Source organism: Saccostrea cucullata, unplaced genomic scaffold, assembly GCF_032062105.1.
Source record: "Saccostrea cucullata isolate Sc308-1 unplaced genomic scaffold, CSIRO_AGI_Scuc_v1 ctg8571, whole genome shotgun sequence".
In the NCBI taxonomy this organism is placed as follows: Eukaryota; Metazoa; Mollusca; class Bivalvia; order Ostreida; family Ostreidae; genus Saccostrea; species Saccostrea cuccullata.
Window position 1 is genome coordinate 1 of NW_026926240.1, and position 22,027 is coordinate 22,027.

The 22,027-nt window shown below is 32.3% G+C and overlaps 2 protein-coding genes across 2 annotated transcripts; one reads left to right on the top strand and one right to left on the bottom strand.

The window, feature by feature from the left end:
* The first annotated feature begins 5,230 nt into the window (after positions 1-5,230).
* LOC134271191 (uncharacterized) lies at positions 5,231-21,501 on the top strand. Its single transcript, XM_062753436.1, has 9 exons — positions 5,231-5,309; positions 12,239-12,307; positions 12,502-12,745; positions 13,013-13,129; positions 13,445-13,568; positions 20,833-20,921; positions 21,059-21,100; positions 21,243-21,296; positions 21,421-21,501. Exons 2-9 carry the CDS (start codon positions 12,266-12,268, stop codon positions 21,465-21,467), a joined length of 759 nt encoding a protein of 252 aa, XP_062609420.1. The 5' UTR covers positions 5,231-5,309; positions 12,239-12,265; the 3' UTR covers positions 21,468-21,501.
* LOC134271190 (uncharacterized) lies at positions 5,821-9,781 on the bottom strand. The gene is made up of 3 exons (XM_062753435.1): positions 9,769-9,781; positions 8,374-8,508; positions 5,821-6,517 (listed from the first exon to the last, which is right to left on the bottom strand). Exons 1-3 carry the CDS (start codon positions 9,779-9,781, stop codon positions 5,979-5,981), a joined length of 687 nt encoding a protein of 228 aa, XP_062609419.1. The 3' UTR covers positions 5,821-5,978.
* Positions 21,502-22,027: the final 526 nt, after the last annotated feature.

A 22,027-nucleotide genomic window follows, 5' to 3' on the forward strand; every position in this document is an offset into this window, starting at 1 on the left:
GGTAGTCCCTTACAAAAGACAATATTTCAATTAATTGACAATATACAAAGCTATCTCTTATATCAATGCAGAGATAAAAGGACAACGTTTCACATATATGAAGCATGTCTGTTGATTTTATTAGATGAAAGAGTTCTAGCGATAATAAAAACAGCCCTGAATTAGGTCCGGTTCAAAAACAGCACCTAATTTTCAGCCGCACCCAAGTTAGTGTAACTTCACTATAGAGCAACAGTCAAGTTAGGGAAATGATGTATATATATATATATACATATATATATATATATATATATACACAAATCATGAATACAGGTCTTGAAATATTTTAAGTCCTTAAACTTGCATTCAAAAAATAGCATCTTCATGAGTTTTATGACATATTTATGACATGAAAATTAGTTTGACATTATTTAAACAAAAGCTGTGATGATTAACATGAAAATGTTAATATTGGTCACTAATAGACATTGTTAGTAAATGGAACTCACATTGACATAATGTAATACCATAAAAATCTAATCATATTTAAACTTGTTTGAATTCTTTATGTTTTATCAAATTCTTTAAAATTCTTTAAAACTTTAAAAAACATTAAATAATTAAAAATTATATATATTTTATTTGCATTATTTAAATCTATGTACAAATCTAAAACTTTCCCTAAATCACGCAAATCATGAAAAATAATAATGCAGAAAAATATATGAAAATATAAAAATCTCTGTTTAACAGGATACATGAATGCATTATATCTGAGCATAATATACTTTGTTTGTTTGACAAGATAAAAAAGAAGAAAAATACATTTTTTACAGCCTGCATGCTTTTGTTTACACAAACTACTAGTAGTGTTTACAAACAAATGCAACAAATTAGTTATTGCAACAGAAAAAGAGGAGCCGGTGGATAGAAGGTTCAATAATGTATACAATTTATAAATGGAAGTTTTCTGCTTGAATGTTCTTGCTTGCATCAATCTGACCACCGCTAGAGATAAAAATCTCTGATTAACCTTATATAGCTATCACCAAAAGGTATTTCAAAAATTCACAGTTGAAACTAACTTGTAAAAATCTGCTTAGACGCCGCTCTTTTGGTATTTTTTAATCGAATTATTATAATTTATTTCATCATTAAGGTTTTGGCTACTAGATATCTTATTCTCACCAAATTAATGAAGGATATGTGGATTTTTTGATACCAAAGTATTTTCCATGTTTCCTTAGAGAATAAATTGTGTACTTAGGAAAGCCATACTAACATTCAAAGATGTCAGGATTTGTCCCTCGATAGGAATCAATTACATTTTTTAAAAGTTCAAAGCAGCATAAATAATGGAAGTATCAAATGTTTATAATTATCGGGAAACATTTTCTTCGATTATTGAAAAAAATCGTTTACTTTATCCATTTCATTTATTCACAAAAAAAAAACCCCACAGGAAATCACTGCTTCCGTTTGTAAAGCTCTTTGGTCTATATTTCATTGCATTAAGCTTTTGGCGTTAATGTTGATAATAAATGTTTATATCATATCATTTCATATAATAATTAAGATAATCATAAAAACCAGAAAGATGTTTGAAACTAAGTTCACAATAAATAGACATCTGGTTAGTATCTAACCTTTAAAAAATTGTATCATATGGAAAAACTGGCAGGGGATGTTTTCTAAAATATTAAGTTAGCAGATCTTCAGATTGATCAGGGTCCGTTATCTTCACCATTTTAACCTTGACCTTTTCAGTCACATGCAGGTTTTTAGCTCACCTGAGCCGAAGGCTCAAGTGAGCTTTTCTGATCACATTTTGTCCGTCGTCCGTCCGTCTGTAATTAAACTTTTCACATTTTCGACTTCTTCTCAAGAACCACTGGGCCAATTTTGACCAAACTTGGTACACAGCATCCTTGGATAAAGAGGAATTTAAATTCTTAAAACGAAGGGACATATTCCCTCGCAAGGGGAGATAATCAAGAAAAGACAAAAATAGAGTTGGGTCATTAAAAAATCTTCTTCTCAAGAACCACTGGGCCAGTGAAGCTGAAACTTATGTGGAAGCATCCTGGGATATTTTATATTCTAAATTATACAAATCATGACCGCCGGGGTTTGGGCTGGGCCACAATAGGGAATCAATGACACAGAAATATATATGTAAAAACTTTAAAAATCTTCTTCTCAAGAACCACTGGGCCAGTGAAGCTGAAACTTATGTGGAAGCATCTTAGTGTAGTGTAGATTCTAAATTGTTCAAATCATGACCCCCGGGGGTTGGGCGGGGCCACAATGGGAAATCAAAGTTTTACATAGAAATATATAGGAAAAATCTTTGAAAATCTTCTTCTCAAGAACCACTGGGTCAGAAAAGCTGAAACTTATGTGGAAACATCCTGGGGTAGTGTAGATTCTAAATTGTTCAAATCATGATCCCCCGGGGGTTGGGCGGGGCCACAATGGAAAATCAAAGTTTTACATAGAAATATAAAGGAAAAATCTTTGAAAATCTTCTTCTCAAGAACCACTGGGCCAGAAAAGCTGAAACTTATGTGGAAGCATCTTAGTGTAGTGTAGATTCTAAATTGTTCAAATCATGACCCCCTGGGTGTAGGGCGGGGCCACGATGGGGAATCAATGTTTTACATAGAAATATAAAGGAAAAATCTTTGAAAATTTTCTTCTCAAGAACCACTGGGCCAGAAAAGCTGAAACTTATTTGGAAGCATTCTGGGGTAGTGTAGATTCTAAATTGTTCAAATCAAGATCCCCGGGAGTAGGGCAGGGCCACAATGGGGAATCAAAGTTTTACATAGAAATATATAGAAAAAATCTTTGAAAATCTTCTTCTCAAGAACCACTGAGCCAGAGAAGATGAAACTTATGTGGAAGCATCCTGGGGTAGTGTAGATTCTAAATTGTTCAAATCATGACCCCCAGGGGTAGGGCGGGGCCACAATGTGGAATCAATGTTTTACATAGAAATATATCTGAAAAAAAAATCTGAAAACCTAAGCTGAAGCTTATGTGGAAGCATACTGGGGTAGTGTAGATTTCAAATTGTTTAAATTATGATTAGTGGGGTAGGGTGGGGTCACAATATGTATTACAAGGGGGAAATCTGGTAAAGAACAGAATGGCCAAAGCTTCTCAGGTGAGCGATGTGGCCCATGGGCCTCTTGTTATGCTAATGAGCTACTTTAATACAGCAATGACTTTTTAAAATATAGAATTATGGTACTTTGATAAATGAAAGATGTGTTAGAGGTATTTCCAACCGAAAAAATCGGAAAATCAGTAATTGCAGTCGTAGAAATTAATGTTCTGCTAGAAAAGTAAATAAGTACTTGTTATTTACAATACTCTAGATTAAAAAAAAGGTTTATTCAAGACAGTAGATCGTTGTTGCGTTTGCGGACTTCTGTTTTATCTATTTATAATAATATTCACTTAAATAAAATTAAAAAAAATTAAACCTGAAAATGAGTCAAAAAGCAGGTCAATTTAGTTATCTGTAAAGAAGAATACGTCATGAAAAGGGTATGGTTAACTGTTGCTTATATAGTAAAAACAGAAGAAGGCAGTACAAAATTAAAATACATGTAGTAACTTATGAACTCATGCATTGCAAACCAAATAATTAAAAGCCGTGTAGAAACTTTTTAAATGGATTGGTTCATGAAATAGAAGGGGATCACGAACAGTATTCAAGCTCAAAAGTTTATCAAACAATACAAAATAGGAGCAGAACTACACAGACTTCCTAAACATCAAAGGTGGGATCAGGTGCCATGGAGGAGTGAACATCCAATGCCGACCAGTAACATCCGCGGTGTTGACTTTGTTATAATCGGGAAAAAGCAGATCCGTCGTCAATGCAGTGTGTAAATAATGGCGCAATTAGTATGAAAAATGTTAGTCAGCATTTGACTCAATGATAAACAATATTTACTAGCAAGGTCATTGTATCGACACTAGAATTCGAACTTACAAAATAATGACTTTAAACCTGGCTACTGATATTTTTTCTTTCATCAACTTTGTTTCTCAATAATTTACCTTGTTTGCGAAAGTGTTCATACGTAGATCATGCCCTTGCGTATTGAATCAACTGAGAAATATAAACACCGTATGCAGATGATGGAAGTATAGTGCTACAAAAGTAAGGAAAGTTGACGATTGAAAAGTTAACTATTTTATGTGATATGTTCAGAAAAAATATTTTGAGAAACTTTTGACGTTATGATCTGGGGAAATATGTTTAATGGTAACAAAAGATTGCCTTTTTTCTTTTAGAATTGAGTAACACAATTGTTATTTCATGGCATGAAACATCGTCGGAAACCCACGGGTGATCTCGTCTTTACTTATCACCCGTGGGCAAACTCGCCAAAATATCGCTGTAAAATATGCTAATTTGTTGTTTTTAGTCAACCAATCAGAAAGTTGGAACTCTTCAATTTTGAAAAATACGTTTATTACTTTGCTATTTATGGTAAATATTTTGACGCTCGTTAAAACGTGCGAAGTTTGATTTAAAACAATGAAAATCAATTCGTACAGGTCACTGACATTAATATCCGTCAGATATTATGAAGGAGTACCTCTTTCTAACTGCAAAATGCACCGATGAGTGGATTTAACAGCTGTGTTAAGTACGGAATGAGTTTTTCATGTTTTTGGCAATGCCGAACTTGCATACGTAACGTGAACTGTGATTCGTTGTTACGCATCGCGACTCCGGAATGCGGCCAATCAAATGACCCATGCATATTTAATTACATACGACGATTTTTCGGCGAGTTTGCCCACGGGTGATAAGTAAAGACGAGATCACCGGTGGGTTTCCGACGATGGGCATGAAATGAATTAAAGAACTTAATATTTTCATGTATGACAAAATGCTTATATCGAATTTGTTCAATGTTGTATAATGATAAAACAGATAAACAACGTTTGCTACCTTTAAGATCGCTTTTAAAGTTTATGTTCACTCTTTATTTCTGTAATTTAATAAAAACGTTTAGCAAGGTGGAGTTTAAAATGGTTTTTTTTTTTTGTTTAATAGCCCAATTGTTTCATTCTCATAATTTGATCTACAAAAGTCTTAGATTTCTTGAAAATATCAATAACAGGTGTATAAATATTTTGGTAGCTACCATGTCTATTTAAAATGCAGACATATTTAGATTTTCTATGCGCAAGCACAATAACGTTTACAATTGTGAATTTAAATGCCAATGTAGGCCACAAGAATATGCAGTGATCCAGTCAAAATATGACAAAATAGACGTCAACTAACTACTTCCTGCAAGGTATTTTATCACATTCACAAAAACAATTAGATTTTCATTTAAGTTATATTTGTGATATTTTTTTCTTACTTTGGGCATTTTCTTTCACTCAGCCTACATGCATGTATTTTTATTTATTGGTCGTACATGTATCTCGTTCATCGCTGCATGAAAAATATACAAGACAAAAACGAAAGTAGTATATCTTTTGTAAATGTTGGTAAATTTAATCTAGCAGGAGCCTATCCAGAGCTCAATCTAAATTGAAAAGATCCTCCCTCTCCTACAAAATAATATTTTCATCTTATAGTGAGCATAGAAAAAGAAGAAATAACAGACTTAAAAAACTTAACTCCACTGTAAGAAACGGGCGTTCAAACCAGCGTGAGATCAAATATCATTGTTGGATTGTTGATTGGAATGTTATTATTAATGATTTTTAAAAGAAATGCATATTTTAAGATGGATAACGAAAACATTACCATAATTTACGTTATAAGCAATTTTTCATTCAGAGAAGATCTTTGTTTTTGTTGATTTAAATACCATTCTTTTCTCATTCTTAACTCGTTACAATGTTGTTGTAAATGAATTTTGAACAAAGGCAATTTGCAACTCTAAAATGTAGTGTATAAATCCTTCCATTTGGGGAACTGGACTGGATCTACTCTTTCAATGAACGTTTCTTCACTATCCTATGACAGTAAGGTACAATTCATGTTTACTCGTGCTCTCTGTTTCTTCCACAGGCTTCGTAATTAGCTGATCATTGTCTTTCGTTGCAATGTTTGGAGATCTTTGAGGCGCAAGGTAGCATGAATCGATATCTTGTTTCTCCGTGTCAGTATCGCATTGTTCGTCACTTAAGAGATTTGAGTTACCAGGATATTTGTAAGTTTCCATTCCATCTGTTACTTGATTTAGTGGAATCATGTTAATGCTTTGTAATGATTCGTATGATTCTGATTCGGAATTTCTTCTTTTGTAACTTTGTTTCGAACTATTTCTTTTGTTTTTGTTTCTGCTACATTTGTTTCTTATTTGTATTGTAACATAGACTGAGAGTATTACAACGAAAACACCAATTAAACCCAATACAGTAATCAGAGTCAAATAAAAAACGGAAAGCTCCGTGTTTTGGTCAACCGTTTTGACTTTTGTTGATAACTCCTCCTGTGTAAGACTTGACAATCTTGGTGAAGTGGCGTGATGGTCATAAATGTACGTCTCTGTAAATAGACAAAGTATCATATGCTACACTAACGTATGTTGATATGAAAATTTAATGGGCAAAATTAAAAGTTTTGTTTATGGAAGAATGCTATAGTGTTCGTAAAGTATTCAAAGTAAAAAAGAACTTTATTTAAAAAAAAATCGTTTTCCATTTACATTTCATACTTTTCCTAAGTATGAAGGGATGACTTTTTTACCAGTAATATATACTGTATATTATAATATCTGATCATTAACATACACAATTTTTTAAACTCATTTACAAAGTATAAAAACAAAGTTTTATTTTCCATGTTAATAAAACCAAGCAAAAACTGTATGTATATCTTAACTAACATTAGCATTCTGATAGTATTGCATTTATCAATACTAGTTCCCTATCGGCAATTATAATGCGGCTTCCGTTAAAATTTGCTAACATTCTGTCAAAAATCAATGAAGAGGAACGAAATGCAAACTTGACCTATTACGTATTTAGGTAAAGTCATATACCTGACCCAAAAATGAGCTTAATATCTGCAATGAAATACATGGAGATGACGAACAGTATTTTTAGCTCAAATGTCAGTTGAATAAGCATTCTGAAAATATTGCAAAAGCAATACATGTCCCCTACCGGGTTCCCCTTTTTCTTTAGGATGTCATTTTATGATATGCAAAAGTTGTTTTGATCAAGGTAAAACTGCTTGACGTTAAAATTTTGAGGTTGTGCATGCCTTTAACCTAAAAAAAAAATAATCCACACAAAGACGAAAATTCAACTCATTTTTATCGTCTTTTTCTCGCTTCATATTTACCATGTTGACCTTCGGATTTTAGCGCAGCACGAACTCGATCTTAAAATATTATGAAAAATTAAAAAGTCATAATTCTGTCAAAAATCAATGAAGCAAAACGACATTCAAACTTGATTTGTAACTCATCAAGATACTCTCACATACGAAAATTCAGCTCAATATCTGCAAGCGTTTAGAAAAAAGTGCGGAAAACCAAGTAGGACAGACTGGCAGACAGATATGGGGACAGATAGATGCAGAGGAAACCTATTGTCCCCTTCTGTTTCACCGGTATGGGACTAATAATACAAATGTATAGGAGAGCAAACACGATCCTCCAAAATTTCAGAGGTGGGATCAGGGGTGTGGAAGAGTGAGCATCCCCTGCCTAAACAAACCGTGTGCTCCTTGTGATGACCGTTAAATAAAGTAAAATCCACTTACAACTCAATGTGTAAATGATGGCCTAACAATTAATATGAAAAATGTTAGTCAGCATTTGACTTAATAATGATCAATTGTATTTGCTGACAAGACCATTGCATTGACCACAGAACTTATGTAAAGATGTCTATAAACAAGATTGCTGATATTCTTATACATGTATCAGTCATTTGTCTGTCAATAATTTATCTCTTTTTAGAAATTGTTCACAGTTACGTAGAACATTCTCGTAAGTATCGAATTACTGAGAGATATAAATCCCGTATGGAGGTTATAAGGGTATATTTCTGCATAAGCATTTAAGAAAAAAAGTGCATAAAAGTTGAAAAATTGCAAAGGTCCTAATTCCTTCAAAAAATCATTAAAGCGGATCGATATGAAAAACTTGATCTGTTTCTCAGTAGGATACACTCAAATACCAAATATCAGCTGAACATCTGCAAGCGTTTAGGAAAAGATATAGAAAACAAAGTGGGACCTGCTGACAAACAGACATAATCTCAGAGAAAACCTATAATCACCTCCGAATTCACCGCTAGGGACTAATATAAATGTATATCGACGATTTTGACTGTAAAAAGAGAAATTTCAAATTATTAAATGAGGGAACAGTAATAAATAGATTCACTGACCTGTCGGTAAAACACATCCTATAAATGGGCTACAGTACTGAAGAGTACAGTTGCAACGATACTGACATTCGGCACCATAGTTTGGATAAGAACAGATTTGTGAACAATCTTCTCCAAAATAGCCACTCTCACATTCTGTAATGCAGATACAAAAATTACCTTAAACGTGCATAATATAATTTCAAATATCCAATATTTCACAATTTTTTGCAGGCTCGCCTAAATTTATTATTTACTTCCTCAAAATATTTCTAAATAGATATTAACAAATAAAGGAATCAAATAATCTTATTTAGATAGCTAACAGAATAATGAGAATTAATTATGCTTATAAATGTGGTATTTTTTTTAGTTTTTATTTGAATTCCTTTTTTTTTTTTACTGTAAAATCATTTTAATTTATGCTACGGTAGAATTAATGAATTCATATATTTACAATCTAAATGTTCGTGGGCATTTAAATTCGTGAGAAAGTGTGACCCACGAAATTAACGAACATTGATCTCCATGAATGATAATAGGAACAATAATGATTCCACGATATAAAAATTTTAATGTCAATTTGTGCCTCAATATTGTCTTAAAGAATTTCAATTTAACTAAACATGAATCCAGAGATCATAGGGTGCTTCAATATCAACATGAATAAAACGATCTTGTTGTTTTAATTCACCTGAGCCGAAGACTCAAATGAGTTTTCTGATGCAAGAGAGTCAAACGTCTGTATGTTGTCCATCGTCTGAAAACTTTTCTCCAGATCTACTTGTCCAATTTCAACTATAGTAAACTTGCCAAAAAGCATTTTTGTGTCAATGGGATTTAAGTGTGTACAGAGGAATTACCACGTCCTGTTTCAAGGGGAGAAAATTCAGAATCCTGGAAATTTTCGTGACACCTTAAACATGTTAAAAAGATTTCAAGAACCACTATGCAAGAAAGTACTGGAGAGCTTCATTACATACTCCAGATTCAAGATTGTTCACATCATAATTCCTGGGGGTAGTACTAGGCAACAAGAGATGATCATGTGTTCACATGGAAATACAGCTATACATTGTATATATAGGAATCCTCATTAAAATTTTCATAGCTTTTGGAAAGTCAGGCATTCAAATGCTAGCAGAAGAAATTTAAACAGCATATTAACAAAAACTGAGGGTAAGGGATTTTTAAAGATTACATCCCATAATTCCCTTGAAAATTATACCCTTCAATGATAGATTAACCCAAAGTTTAAAGGCAATGAAGTGATCAATAAAAATTCTGATGTGCTTTTTGATAATGCTTGAATATTAATTTAATTAATCCAGGCCTGTTATTCAAGAGAACATTTTAAAGCTGTTTTTCTTCATTGTCCGTTTATAACTTTGATGATCTATTGTTGCTCAATCCTACCTGCTAGAGACATGCTTTAAACGAACTTTACAAACTTGAATTTACATAAACTCATAAAGGCTATGTAAAATGTCTTCTTTTTCTGTCTCATTGGTTCTTGTTAAGACTGCATTTTCCATTGGTTTGCATTTTCCTAATTATCTCATAGTTCCAAATGCTGTGCTTTTATTCATAATTTTTTTTAATTTCTTTGAACCAAGGATACATTTTGCCATGTTTTCTTGAAATTGTTGCAGTTGTTCTGAGGAAAGAGTAATACTATGGTTCCTGCGTAAGCAGATGAACAATAATTTGATCTAAGAATCAGACAAGCTCTAATGATGTGGCCTAAACAGATATGCGTTAAAGCACTTGTCATTTAAAATCTGTTCACAGCTCAACATTTTATTTCTTTGAATTAAAAATGATTTTATTCCTATAATCATGAAATATACTAGTATACAATTGTTTTATTTGTTCGCCAGGGTTCTTGTGTCTTTATCTCAAAAATTAGCCATGCATGAAACCTTAGAAAAATGCATGTGGATAAATCTCCGAAATATTACATCAGTCTGTAGTAATTGTAAAAGAGAAAAAAGTTTAGATGGTTACTTTGTAAGGAAATAAAAAAAGAATAGCTGTAATATCAAAAGCACTGTTTTACTATAGAGCTTCCAAGTACATGTAAATACGTAGATCTAGTTCCTCAAAGGCGGACGGATATAAATGAAAGAGATTTATTTTGTCGGGAAATAGAAATTACATACAAGTTGCACGTATTGTAAGTGTTTTGAAATGTATAATTTAATGACAAAATGAAGTTGTAAAATTTATCAGTTTCATTAATGAGTTAATAAGGAACATATAAACATTATTTGAAAATTAACATCAAATATGACATGCAAATTTAAAGAATTCTTGTTCCCCACTTTCGGTGTCTTTGTGGATGAGACGTAATTAATTTAGTATTTTATGTCAAATATGAAAGCCATATTATGCATTTATGTCATTTAAAAGTTATCACCAATTTTTTTTATTTATTAAGACAAACATGTAGGTCAATGGGTCAGAAATTATAGGGTGCTCGGAAATATCTTGTCACTGGTAATACACATGTCAAATATGAAAGCCTTATTACTCTTCTCAATCAAGAGTTATATAAGGCAAAATTAACATTTTTGTAAGTAGGTAAAACGTCAAGGTTCAAAGTCACGGGGTCAAAAAAATCATAGTGTATTTAGAAAGATCTTGTTACAGGTAGTATACACTTGAAATGTATTTGCAGTCTCGTTTAAAGTCGCCAATTTGTAAGTTCTACGGTCGATACAATGACCTTGTCAGCAAATACAATTGATCATTGAATCAAATTCTGAATGACGTTTTTCACACTAATTGTTAGTCCTTTATTTATACACTGAATTGACGACGAATTTGTCCGTTACTTCCCGATCATGACAAGAAGCACACGGTGGGTGTGACCGGTCGGGAGGGAATGCTGATTTCTCTGTGGCACCTGATCACACCTCTGATACTTTGGGGGTCCGTGTTTGCTCTACTCCTATTTTGTATTGTTTTATAGACTATGATATTGAATACTGCTCTCCAAATCTTTCAATTTATCTCTTCTCATTCAAAAGTTAGGACCGAGGTTTTGATAATTATGTCAAATTGTAAGGTCAAGGTCACGAGATCAAAAATTGTAGTATATTTAGAATTTTAAAAGTTATGGCCAATTTAAAGTAGTTTTTAATTTTTTTAAAGGTAGGCAAATCTTCAATGTCAAGATCAGGGGACTATAAATCATGCATGTATTATATTCAGAAAGGTCTTGTCACAGGTAATAAACATGTATTATGGGAAAATTCTATCTTTTCTCATTCAGAAGATATGTTTTTGTGACAGAAGGACAAATTGACTGACGGATGTACAAAGGAATGAGATTTAAAATATCCTCTCGCGAAATCGGGGGTGGGGGGGGGGGGTATCATTATAGGCATAAATGCCGAGAGAGAGTATTACTCACCCTTGCATATCCTGTTTGCATTATCCCAATAATGACCAAAACAGCACTCTTTTCCTCTTGACCTGTACAATTAAAAAAAAGAATATCAGAATTAATCCAGAAAATTCATTTGAAAAAAATGGCTATTACAAATTATATATCTAACGAACCTGGGACAAACACATGTAACTGATTGCATGTAAAGAACAATATTAAAAACAAAAAACAGCCCCATGCTGATCAATAAAAGCCCAATTTTTCAAATGATATAATGCTTTCTAATAATATCGAACTGTAGACGCCACGCATCCGGAATATCCCTAACTTGTAGCATCAAATGACGGTATTGGTATCTCATCATTGACATAATTTTTCATATTTAAACAATACAAATGTACCTAGCTTGATGTAAATTTGAAAAATTCTCACATTCTCCAGCAGCATCTTTCTAAACACCGTGTTGTTTACATTTTTTTTTGTTCTTTTCAGGGGTGGAAGTATAAAACTCTGGGAATAATGGAGTGGTTTCTAATATTTACAATTTTCTTTGTGGATATGGTAAATATGCATAGGATTAAATATAATAATATTTAATTAAATTTTAGAATCCATTTTGTGTCGAATTCCAAAACAATATTTTTATATTTTGAAATATCTCCTAAGTGATAATTTTAATGATTAACTATGCAAATAAGTTTTAAATTCAATTCGATATTTTTCATGGCGTAAACGTTTTATTTTCATAATTGTAGACAATGTACGTTCTATCAAAGAACTGTACAATTTCAACTGCAACTGTTCAGTATGTAAGTGCTTGCCCAAAAGATGAACTGACCTGGAAAAAAGCTGCCAAAACAAAGGACTGTGAAAGTCTCGCAAACTTTGCTGTATCAAAAGGATGCGTTAATAACCCTTCCGATTTTGTGTATCATTGTGTTATCAATCATTGGAGAAATGCGACACTTGAAGTCTGCGCTCCAACGCGATACATGCAATGTAAATTTCTCTAAAGAAAAATTCATATTGTAAAACTTAAGTTAAGTTAATTGTGTTCTATAATTATCAACAATTGTATCTAAATAGTAAGCAGCATTTTATAATACATTGTCTTGCTATAATTAGCCGAAAAGTGAATCTTGTATTTTGTTAAAGGGTTGGTATAGTTTAATAAAACACGCTGTAAAGAAATTTTTACAACAAGATAAACCATACACTTATCTTTTGTACAACTGTAAATTCTTAATTTATTTTTGATATTTTCAGCTTTCTGCGTTGATTTCGACACTGAATTAGCCAGAATTACAGAAAATTATAAGGCAAACTGCAGTCTTTTTAAACCACCTTGTCCATCCAGATATATTTCAACAGATGCCTACAAATGTAAGTTTGCATCATGTACACTACAATGTAAATTTAATTTTAAGGTATTAAAATGAACGGGTAGAAATAACAATGACTGATCTCTCTCTCTCTCTCTCTCTCTCTCTCTCTCTCTCTCTCTCTCTCTCTCTCTCTCATATTTATAATTCTCGTCCCTTAAAAAGATAAGAATGTCATATTTTTAGAAGTCAACCCGTTTGCTGGTGTCTGGATGGTTCAATAAAATATCAATGAAAACCTTTTTATTTGTTCTTTAATGTTTATTTTAATAAAACTCGTATTTTATCTTTTGGTACATGTATGATTTACTTGCAGATCAAAATTGTTATGACATCGTTAAATACAGAACAACGGTCACCACTGATGTCACAACAAAGACGACTACAGCTGTGACAGCAATTCATCAAATGCCGACAAAAGATGAACCTTTTCAAGCTTAGTAAGTCTTTATTTTTTTTAGAGCGTTATGTTCTTGCATGTGTTAAAGTGGGAGGCAAATAAAAAAAATTATAGAGAGAGAGAGAGAGAGGGAGAGAGAGGAGACTCGACTACTGTGTATATGCACCAAGGCTATATCTTTATGTGCATTATTGATGATGCAATGAATATATAATTATATTATTATTACTACTTACATATATGAAACATTTGGAGATAACGAACAGTATTCAAGATCAACATTCCATAAAACAATACAAAACAGGAGCAGAGCAAACACGGACCTCAAAAACATCAGAGGTGGGATCAGGTGCCATGGAGGAGTGAGCATCCCCTGCCTACCGGTCACATCCGCCGTGTGCTCCTTGTCATGATACATTTAATAATTGTATGAATCCACATCCCGTTGCGCCAATTTAAACTTGTTGAGTAAATTATGCATATTTACAACTAGTATATTACTCTGTAACAAATCTAAAAGAAATCTATCAATTTACTTTTGTGACGCCTCTTTTTGCTAGGATATAGAATTTTTTAAAGACACAGTCATGAATGCATACTAATTTTACATTGAAACATATGTCTATCAGTCACACAAGCCGTGTTTTTGTCATGTTCGAAAAAAAAAAACTGAAAAATCCGTTGAAAACTCTGTATGTAAATAATGGTCTAACAATTAGTATGAAAAATATCATTGCGCCCATGAGGAAAGGGTGCTTATGGCAATTTAAACGCATTTTGAGTTTTTCATGGATTTTGATAGAGCAAGGTTAGGAGTTGTCAAATATGATTTTTTATGGCCCTACTCCAACTCTAAGTATGTTTTTTCTTCATTTATTTTAATTACAATTCAATAGTGAAATCATGAAGTTGTGTTACTTTCCACCAACGTCAAACGTTTTCGGAGTGAACGTGAATGTTTTTTTGTAACGTTACTAATATATAGGTATTCATAGAATCATTTTTAATATATACAATTCATTTCTTGCTAATCTATAAAGTTGTTAAAAAGTAGTTGCATCAATGGTATAGACTTATGAATGTTTTAGTTGTTCGTTGTACACTTTACTCATGTGGAAACAGCAGGAAATTTATATCTCTGAAGCGTGCGGCTTCCGAGCAAGAATTGTTTTTCATTAAATATACTAGTATAGGAAATATATAAGATTTACTCGAAAGTCATTTCATTTTAGATATAGCTCTTTATTGAATGGGCCATGTATTGTTTTCTGGATGCAAAGATCCCGTGAAAATGACAAGACAACGAGCACGTTTTCTGACTCTGTATTCTGTATAACCACGGCGGAGAATCTACGTCATCGGACGGGATTAGGACACACAAAAATGGAGGACAAATGCTCCGCTTCGATGTAAGAAGTTGATATTTTTACACTTATAAAGAATGAATATTAAATCAGTATCCTGCCTAAAGTATGCCAAAGAACGTCAACTACAATAGACAATGTACGTTTGCTCGTGATAGAATCTTATTGTTCCAAACACTTCGACACAGTTTGAAAACAAGTGAGAAAAAACCGGGATGTGGGGTACACATTTTTAAAATTCGATCAATTATTCGCATGTCCAGATGTACTAGACATTTTATTCTTCCGCGTTTACACTAGAACTAATATTTTTTAAAAATCCAGATTTTTTAAATAGTTTATTATGCTTTAATTATCCAAGAAAAAAGTATAAATCATTTTGTTTTCAGAAATGATGTAGGGCACACCAACACTAAAACGGATATGGGACACACAATAAGTTACTTTCAAATTGAAACATCGAGCATTCATATCTTAAAGTTTCCATTTAAATGACTGCCGTTTGATAATATATGAACAATAATCTGTACAACTCATCTTTGTAATACTCATCCAAATACTTGATTCCCTTGGTTTGCTTGTATCCATACAAAAATTATAAGTTGAAAACGCTGGTCTGATCCTCAACAAAAGCTTCCAACATGAATTTTAAATTTTGACTTTTATTAAATTTCATGTAGAAATTTACCGGTGTTCACTTCTGCAGATCCATAGAAAGAGGGGGAGGGGGTCGAAGTCCGGAGATTGTGTTTATTTTAATATGATATTTCTATTTAAAGTTACACGACATCCGCCCCCCCCCCCCTCGAAAAAAAAACACCCCACCCAAAAAAAAAACACACACACACACACACACCTGTACAAACTCACGAAATAAGTTTTTTTTTAGCTTTGTTGCTTACTTTTTTACTTGTCAAAATAGTTTGGAGTCAGAAAATTCCTTAATTAGAATTCCCTTGGTTTGCTTGTATCCATACAAAAATTTAAATATTATAAGTTGAAATGGCCGGTCTGATCCTCAACAAAAGCTCACTAGCTGCCAAAATAATGAATTTTAAATTTTGACTTTTATTAAATATATTGAAAGATACTAGTATTTACATGTGCGGATCTAAAAGAAGGGTTGAAGTCCGGAGTCTATGTATATGATTTTACGTACTCTACGATATTTTTGTCTTAAGTAACACGACCCAGACCCAATTAAACACACATAAAATAGCTTTTTGAGGTTGATTGTTTAATTTCTTTGCTTGTAAAAATGTTTTGGAGTCAGAACTTCTTTTTCTGAGTTTGTGTGGACACCCCCTCCCCCCTTCGAAAAGTTTCTGTATTTGCATATTCAGTGTTTGTTTTTATTAGATCTTTGTCGGTAAGACTCTAGTATGTCAGCTGATAGGAAGCGGAGATTAGGGAATTTTTCTTATGCTCAAATATTTGCAACAACTGACAAACTTCTTTCAAAATTCTAATAGTTAATTACAGACTCCATATATTTGAGAAAAAAAGACAAAATTGAATATTGTACTCCGAAGATAAAATCATCGTATTAATTGAAAAAAAAATTATTGTTTTATTATACATGTGTCTTTCCTGATATACTTTATTTTATCAAATAAAAAATACAACATGACTATATTAAGATAGTCATGTTGTATATTTTATTTGATATCAGGAAAGACACATGTATGAATCAGTGATTAAATATTACGTACTCATAAAGCAGTTCATGTCATCTTATTTACATTTGCTGGAATATTAGCCAAAAGCAATGATAGGAGCAGGCTTAAATAAACATTACCAGCAGTATAAATTGGGATTTTTTTTGGTTGTAAAAAGTACTTTAGTAGCTATACATAAAAAAGAAATAATGTCAAGCTCTTTTATATGATAAGTTTTGAAGGCACCCACCTTTGATTGGCACCCACGAAAAGACAATTTTTAACTTCAGTTTTTGTTTTTGCCCTACCCATCACTGGCAACCACTTTCATACATTAGATTACTAATATTATGTTCATCTGAGTGCAAGCTAGGAGCAAAAAAAATAGCTTTCCGAAACTATTTGTTGCAATTTGGAATTTCCCGATCTATTTTTAGACCACTGTGTAGGGAAAATAAATTCTTATTATCACCTGGAAGGTCAGTTGTTGCAAATATTTAAGCATATGAAAAGTTCTTGATCTCTTTCCCATATTAAAAGACATGCTAGTGTCAAAGATCTTATTAATACCAATATGCAGATTTAAGAACTTTTTCGGGATGGAGGGGGGGGGGGGAGTCCACACAAAGTCCAAAGAATTTCTGACTCCAACCTATTTTGACAAGCAATAAAGTAAGCAACAAAGCTAATACAAACTTATTTCGTGAGTTTGTGTGTGTGTGTGTGTGTGTGTGTGTGTGGGTGTGTGTGTGTGAGTGTTTCGTGTTTTTTTTCGGGGGGGGGGGGGGGGGCGGATGTCGTGTAACTTAAAATAGATATATCATAAAATAACCACAATCTCCGGATTTCGACCCCCCCCCCTTCCCTCTTTCTATGGATCTGCAGAAGTGAACACCGGTAAATTTCTACATGAAATCTGATAAAAGTCAAAATTTAAAATTCATGTTGGAAGCTTTTGTTGAGGATCAGACCAGCGTTTTCAACTTACAATTTTTGTATGGATACATGCAAACCAAGGGAATCAAGTATTTGGATGAGTATTACAAAGATGAGTTGTACAGGTTATTGTTCATATACTATCAAACGGCAGTCATTTAAATGGAAACTTTAAGATATGAATGCTCGATGTTTCAATTTGAAAGTAACTTATTGTGTGTCCCATATCCGTTTTAGTGTTGGTGTGCCCTACATCATTTCTGAAAACAAAATGATTTATACTTTTTTCTTGGATAATTAAAGCATAATAAACTATTTAAAAAATCAGGATTTTTAAAAAATATTAGTTCTAGTGTAAACGCGGAAGAATAAAATGTCTAGTACATCTGGACATGCGAATAATTGGTCGAATTTTAAAAATGTGTACCCCACATCCCGGTTTTTTCTCACTTGTTTTCAAACTGTGTCGAAGTGTTTGGAACAATAAGATTCTATCACGAGCAAACGTACATTGTCTATTGTAGTTGACGTTCTTTGGCATACTTTAGGCAGGGTACTGATTTAATATTCATTCTTTATAAGTGCAAAAATATCAACTTCTTACATCGAAGCGGAGCATTTGTCCTCCATTTTTGTGTGTCCTAATCCCGTCCGATGACGTAGATTCTCCGCCGTGATAACGGAAATCGCAAGTGGCGCCTTGCGCATACTCAAACATATGTAACAGGGTTATGGAATCGTAAATAACGAAAACACCTGTCAGGGTTCGACACACTGTTTATTAATGGTTGTAGATATAAATATATTCACTATTGCCCTGAAATAAATAATAACAATATTAAGAATACTCATAAAATCATTAATGCACAACTGATTCAATATTACACACAATGCTGCATAAAGGGAGGTAACTCTTATATTCATTACACATCTTGACATAATATAATACTCCCTTAGAATTTACACTTTGTGCATATAGTTAAAATACTTTACAACAAAATATATATTACTATTAAAGCTATAATATCTTCATAGACATTATATACCTTTTAATAATTAACAATAGATCATAAAAACAATAGCATACCATTCTGAGGGAATAGGCAAGCTCCCATGGTTAAATATCATAAAGTAGTACAAGGCTGGGAGTCCAGATGATAACTATAAATTATCATAAACCTTATATAATTCTCTGATCATAAAACATATGTTCATATTATCTAGATCATAAAATACCCTAACTTTACTGCTAATAACTAAGTAAAAATCTGACTTCCAAAATCTCTCTTACTGTGCAAAAGTGCTATGGAAATTAATATTGCAAGAATTACAGATTTGACATTTAATGAACTATTTATTAAAGATATGTTAAAGTTAGTAAATAAATATTAGCTTACCAGAAGATGAAGAGAGTCTCAGTCAGAATGTCAAATTTGTCATGAACAAAATCAATGGAACCTCTCTACAAACAATCTGGACAAAGAGTGACCAGAAAGACCAAGAATACTTTGGAGGGAATTTGACAAACCAATAAAACACAAGAACACAAAACTAAAACCCAATAGAAACAAATAACTTATAGGACTTATGGTCAAGACCTTAATCATAACCCTAAGGCAATAACAGGGTAGCACTGTAAGTTACACCTGAATGACCATACACTTATCTAATAAGCTGAAATAAAAATATATATAAATAGAATACAAAATAATTTGATATTTATTAATTAATTAGAAATTAATTAATAAATCATCACTCTTACACATAGTGTATGTAAAATCAAACAATCAAAGGGCAATAACTCTCATAAAACAATTAGCAAGATAATGTAACAGGCCAAGATTTCATCAGTCTGTACTTGATTTTATGATAATTTGTTTTTGCTTACAGGGTCATTGTATCGAACTTACGAAATGATGACTTTGAATGAGACTACTGAAGTTTTTGTATCAGCAATTTGTCTGCCAATAATTTATCTCGTTTCAGAAATTTTTCATACGCAGATCATGCTCTTTTGTATCGATTCAACTGAGAGAGATAAATTCCGATTGCGGGTGACATGGGTATATCGATGCATAAGTGAGGGAAGTTAAGAAAGCAAATGTTAAAGCCATCGCATTTATCATAAAGCTTTATTGTTAGATAACCATTCATGTTTTTCCTAGTAAAATATTATACACTTATCCACTGGGTGTGAGTGGGATAGCTCTTTTATCAAACCCGCGACAGAGAACTATTCCCCGAGGGCTTGCCCGAGGGGAATAGTTTCTGTCAAGGGTTTGATAAAAGAGTTATCCCACTCACAAACAGTGGATAAGCGTTTTATTATACTGATGTATAATAAAATTTCTGAGGTTTGAATTTTTTAAGAGTAAGATAATACTGCAAGAATAATCTGAAATCCTGATGACGTCACAATGCTACTGAAGTCATTATGACATCACCAGTAGATAGATCTATCGTTGGAAATCAAAATTGGAGGCAAAAATTGCATGAAAATTTTCCGAGGGTGGATAGCAAAAACTATACCCCGGGGTATAGCCTTTCTATGCGTGAACTATAAAAGATAGCTATTTTACCTTCTGAACTTTATATAGGAAGCATTTTAACAGAAGTATAATAATCGAATATAATACAAATGTTTCAGATTCTGTGGTATCTATTATTTCAAGCTCAATGGGATATACCGTTTCGACATGAAAGTGTACAAAACTACATGTATTACATGACAATACTACGTCTATACATCTTATGTCAAGTGGAAGGTCACAGCAAGAGTTTTCTTCTTTTTAAACGTAAAAGATTTAGAATGAATTCTGCTTCATATGAATACAAAATGGGTCTGTTTTTAACGGGGCGCAATCTGTACCCATGGGAATTTAATAAATTGTTGGTAGACCTTGTCTCCAAAACTACATAGATAGTGTTGATCAAAAACGCAAGCATCTTGCTCTTGGAAATTTTTAGTAAAATATGTGAAATGAAATAAAGCAATGCGGATCCCTCTGTTGGCAGCTATTCTTAAAATATAAATTTTACCTTTATTCATGTTTACTTTATTAATATATCTTGCTGAAAAGAATTGTACTAAGAACTTTCTATTTAATATTTGCAACATCCTGCGTGATGTTATAGGACAAAATTACATGTATAATTCCTTTAGAAAAAGCTTCGTCAGGACCCTATCCCTGGCAGATGCCTTATTTCTTTTCTAGAAATGTTAGATTGTTTATTGTAATAGATTAGGGTCTGGAAAAACGTTTTAAAAAGAAAAGAAATGGAGCAATGGAAATCTCTTATGAAATTACAAAAAGGCTTAATTATATATTCATTGATTTCTTTACAGTGTTGTACTAATCGGAGCTGCCCTTATTGTCTGTGTCGTGTTCATTCTTGCAGCAATACTGGTCTTAGTGTTCTACTGTAGGATACAAAGTGAGTGGTAATTACTATAAATAGAAATCTTATTTTATTCTAGGGTACTGGAGACATTGGTGAAATATTTTTAAAATAATTCAATCCATACAGAGAATCCATTTTTTTATTGTTTTTTTTTTCTATATTTATTCTAGAACTGAAGAAACGGATTCACGATTTAAGTGAAGGTTCAAAAGGTAAAATATATTCTATAATTTTATTTATTTCAACATTATCATTTCCATTAGACCCCATTGCCTGAATTTTTTTAGACTTTATGTTATTTTTTATGTTTTCATATAACTGGAGCAGAAATTATTTTCTAACTATTTGTTTCAGATGGTAGTGAATTGAAAATATTGATTGATGGGAACCTTGATTTTGAAAACCAAGGTATAAACTCCAAATAAAAGAAATTTTTGTTTTCATTCTCTGGTATTAAAGGTAACAAAACAACTGCAATATGTGTTAATTTAAGTCTAAAACATTGTCTTTAGTATGTCTGTCGTATTTACAGGTGGTAAGGATGACACTTTTCAACAAGGCATACAAGGGGATAAGTAAGTAATTTAAAAACTGGAGTGTTAGTCAGTGTAACACTGAACAATTCAAATTTCAAAAATGATTTTGAGTTTTAGAATGTTAATATATAAGTTCAAATTTATTAAATTCAAAAACTCATACTGATTTGGTATACATGTATTGAAATTCAATATTTTAGTTAAAAAAATCAAATCTTAAAATGTCCAAACAAGTTTTGAAATTCATATTTTTTTAATAACAAGAACCAAAAGAAATGATTTTAAATGACTTTATCAATATGTAGCATACTCAGATAAAAGGAATTAGTTTTTGAGCTAGAATACGGTTCGTTATCTCCAAATATCAATAATGAGAATACGAGAAGAAAACTAAAGAAAAGCAAGGTGAATCTAACTAAAGTTTGCGTTGATATCAGTAATCTTCATATTAAATCACCGTACTGTAAAAATTTGATTGTTTGAATATGCAGTATTTTATTTACAGATTTCAGGATAATGAAATTGAAAATTTAGGTAAGATCTCTCTCTCTCTCTCTCTCTCTCTTACCCGACATAACCGACTTGTGAGGAATTGGGCGCATG

Bases quoted from the DNA above. Each gene is read 5' to 3' on its own strand.
- LOC134271190 (XM_062753435.1), bottom strand. The intron at 6,518-8,373 runs GTCAGTGAATCT...GTCTATTTACAG, and splicing joins AGGATGTGTTTTACCGACAG to AGACGTACATTTATGACCAT.
- LOC134271191 (XM_062753436.1), top strand. From the start codon at position 12,266: ATGGAGTGGTTTCTAATATTTACAATTTTCTTTGTGGATATG. The intron at 20,922-21,058 runs GTGAGTGGTAAT...TATTTATTCTAG, and splicing joins GTTCTACTGTAGGATACAAA to AACTGAAGAAACGGATTCAC. The intron at 21,297-21,420 runs GTATAAACTCCA...TCGTATTTACAG, and splicing joins CCTTGATTTTGAAAACCAAG to GTGGTAAGGATGACACTTTT.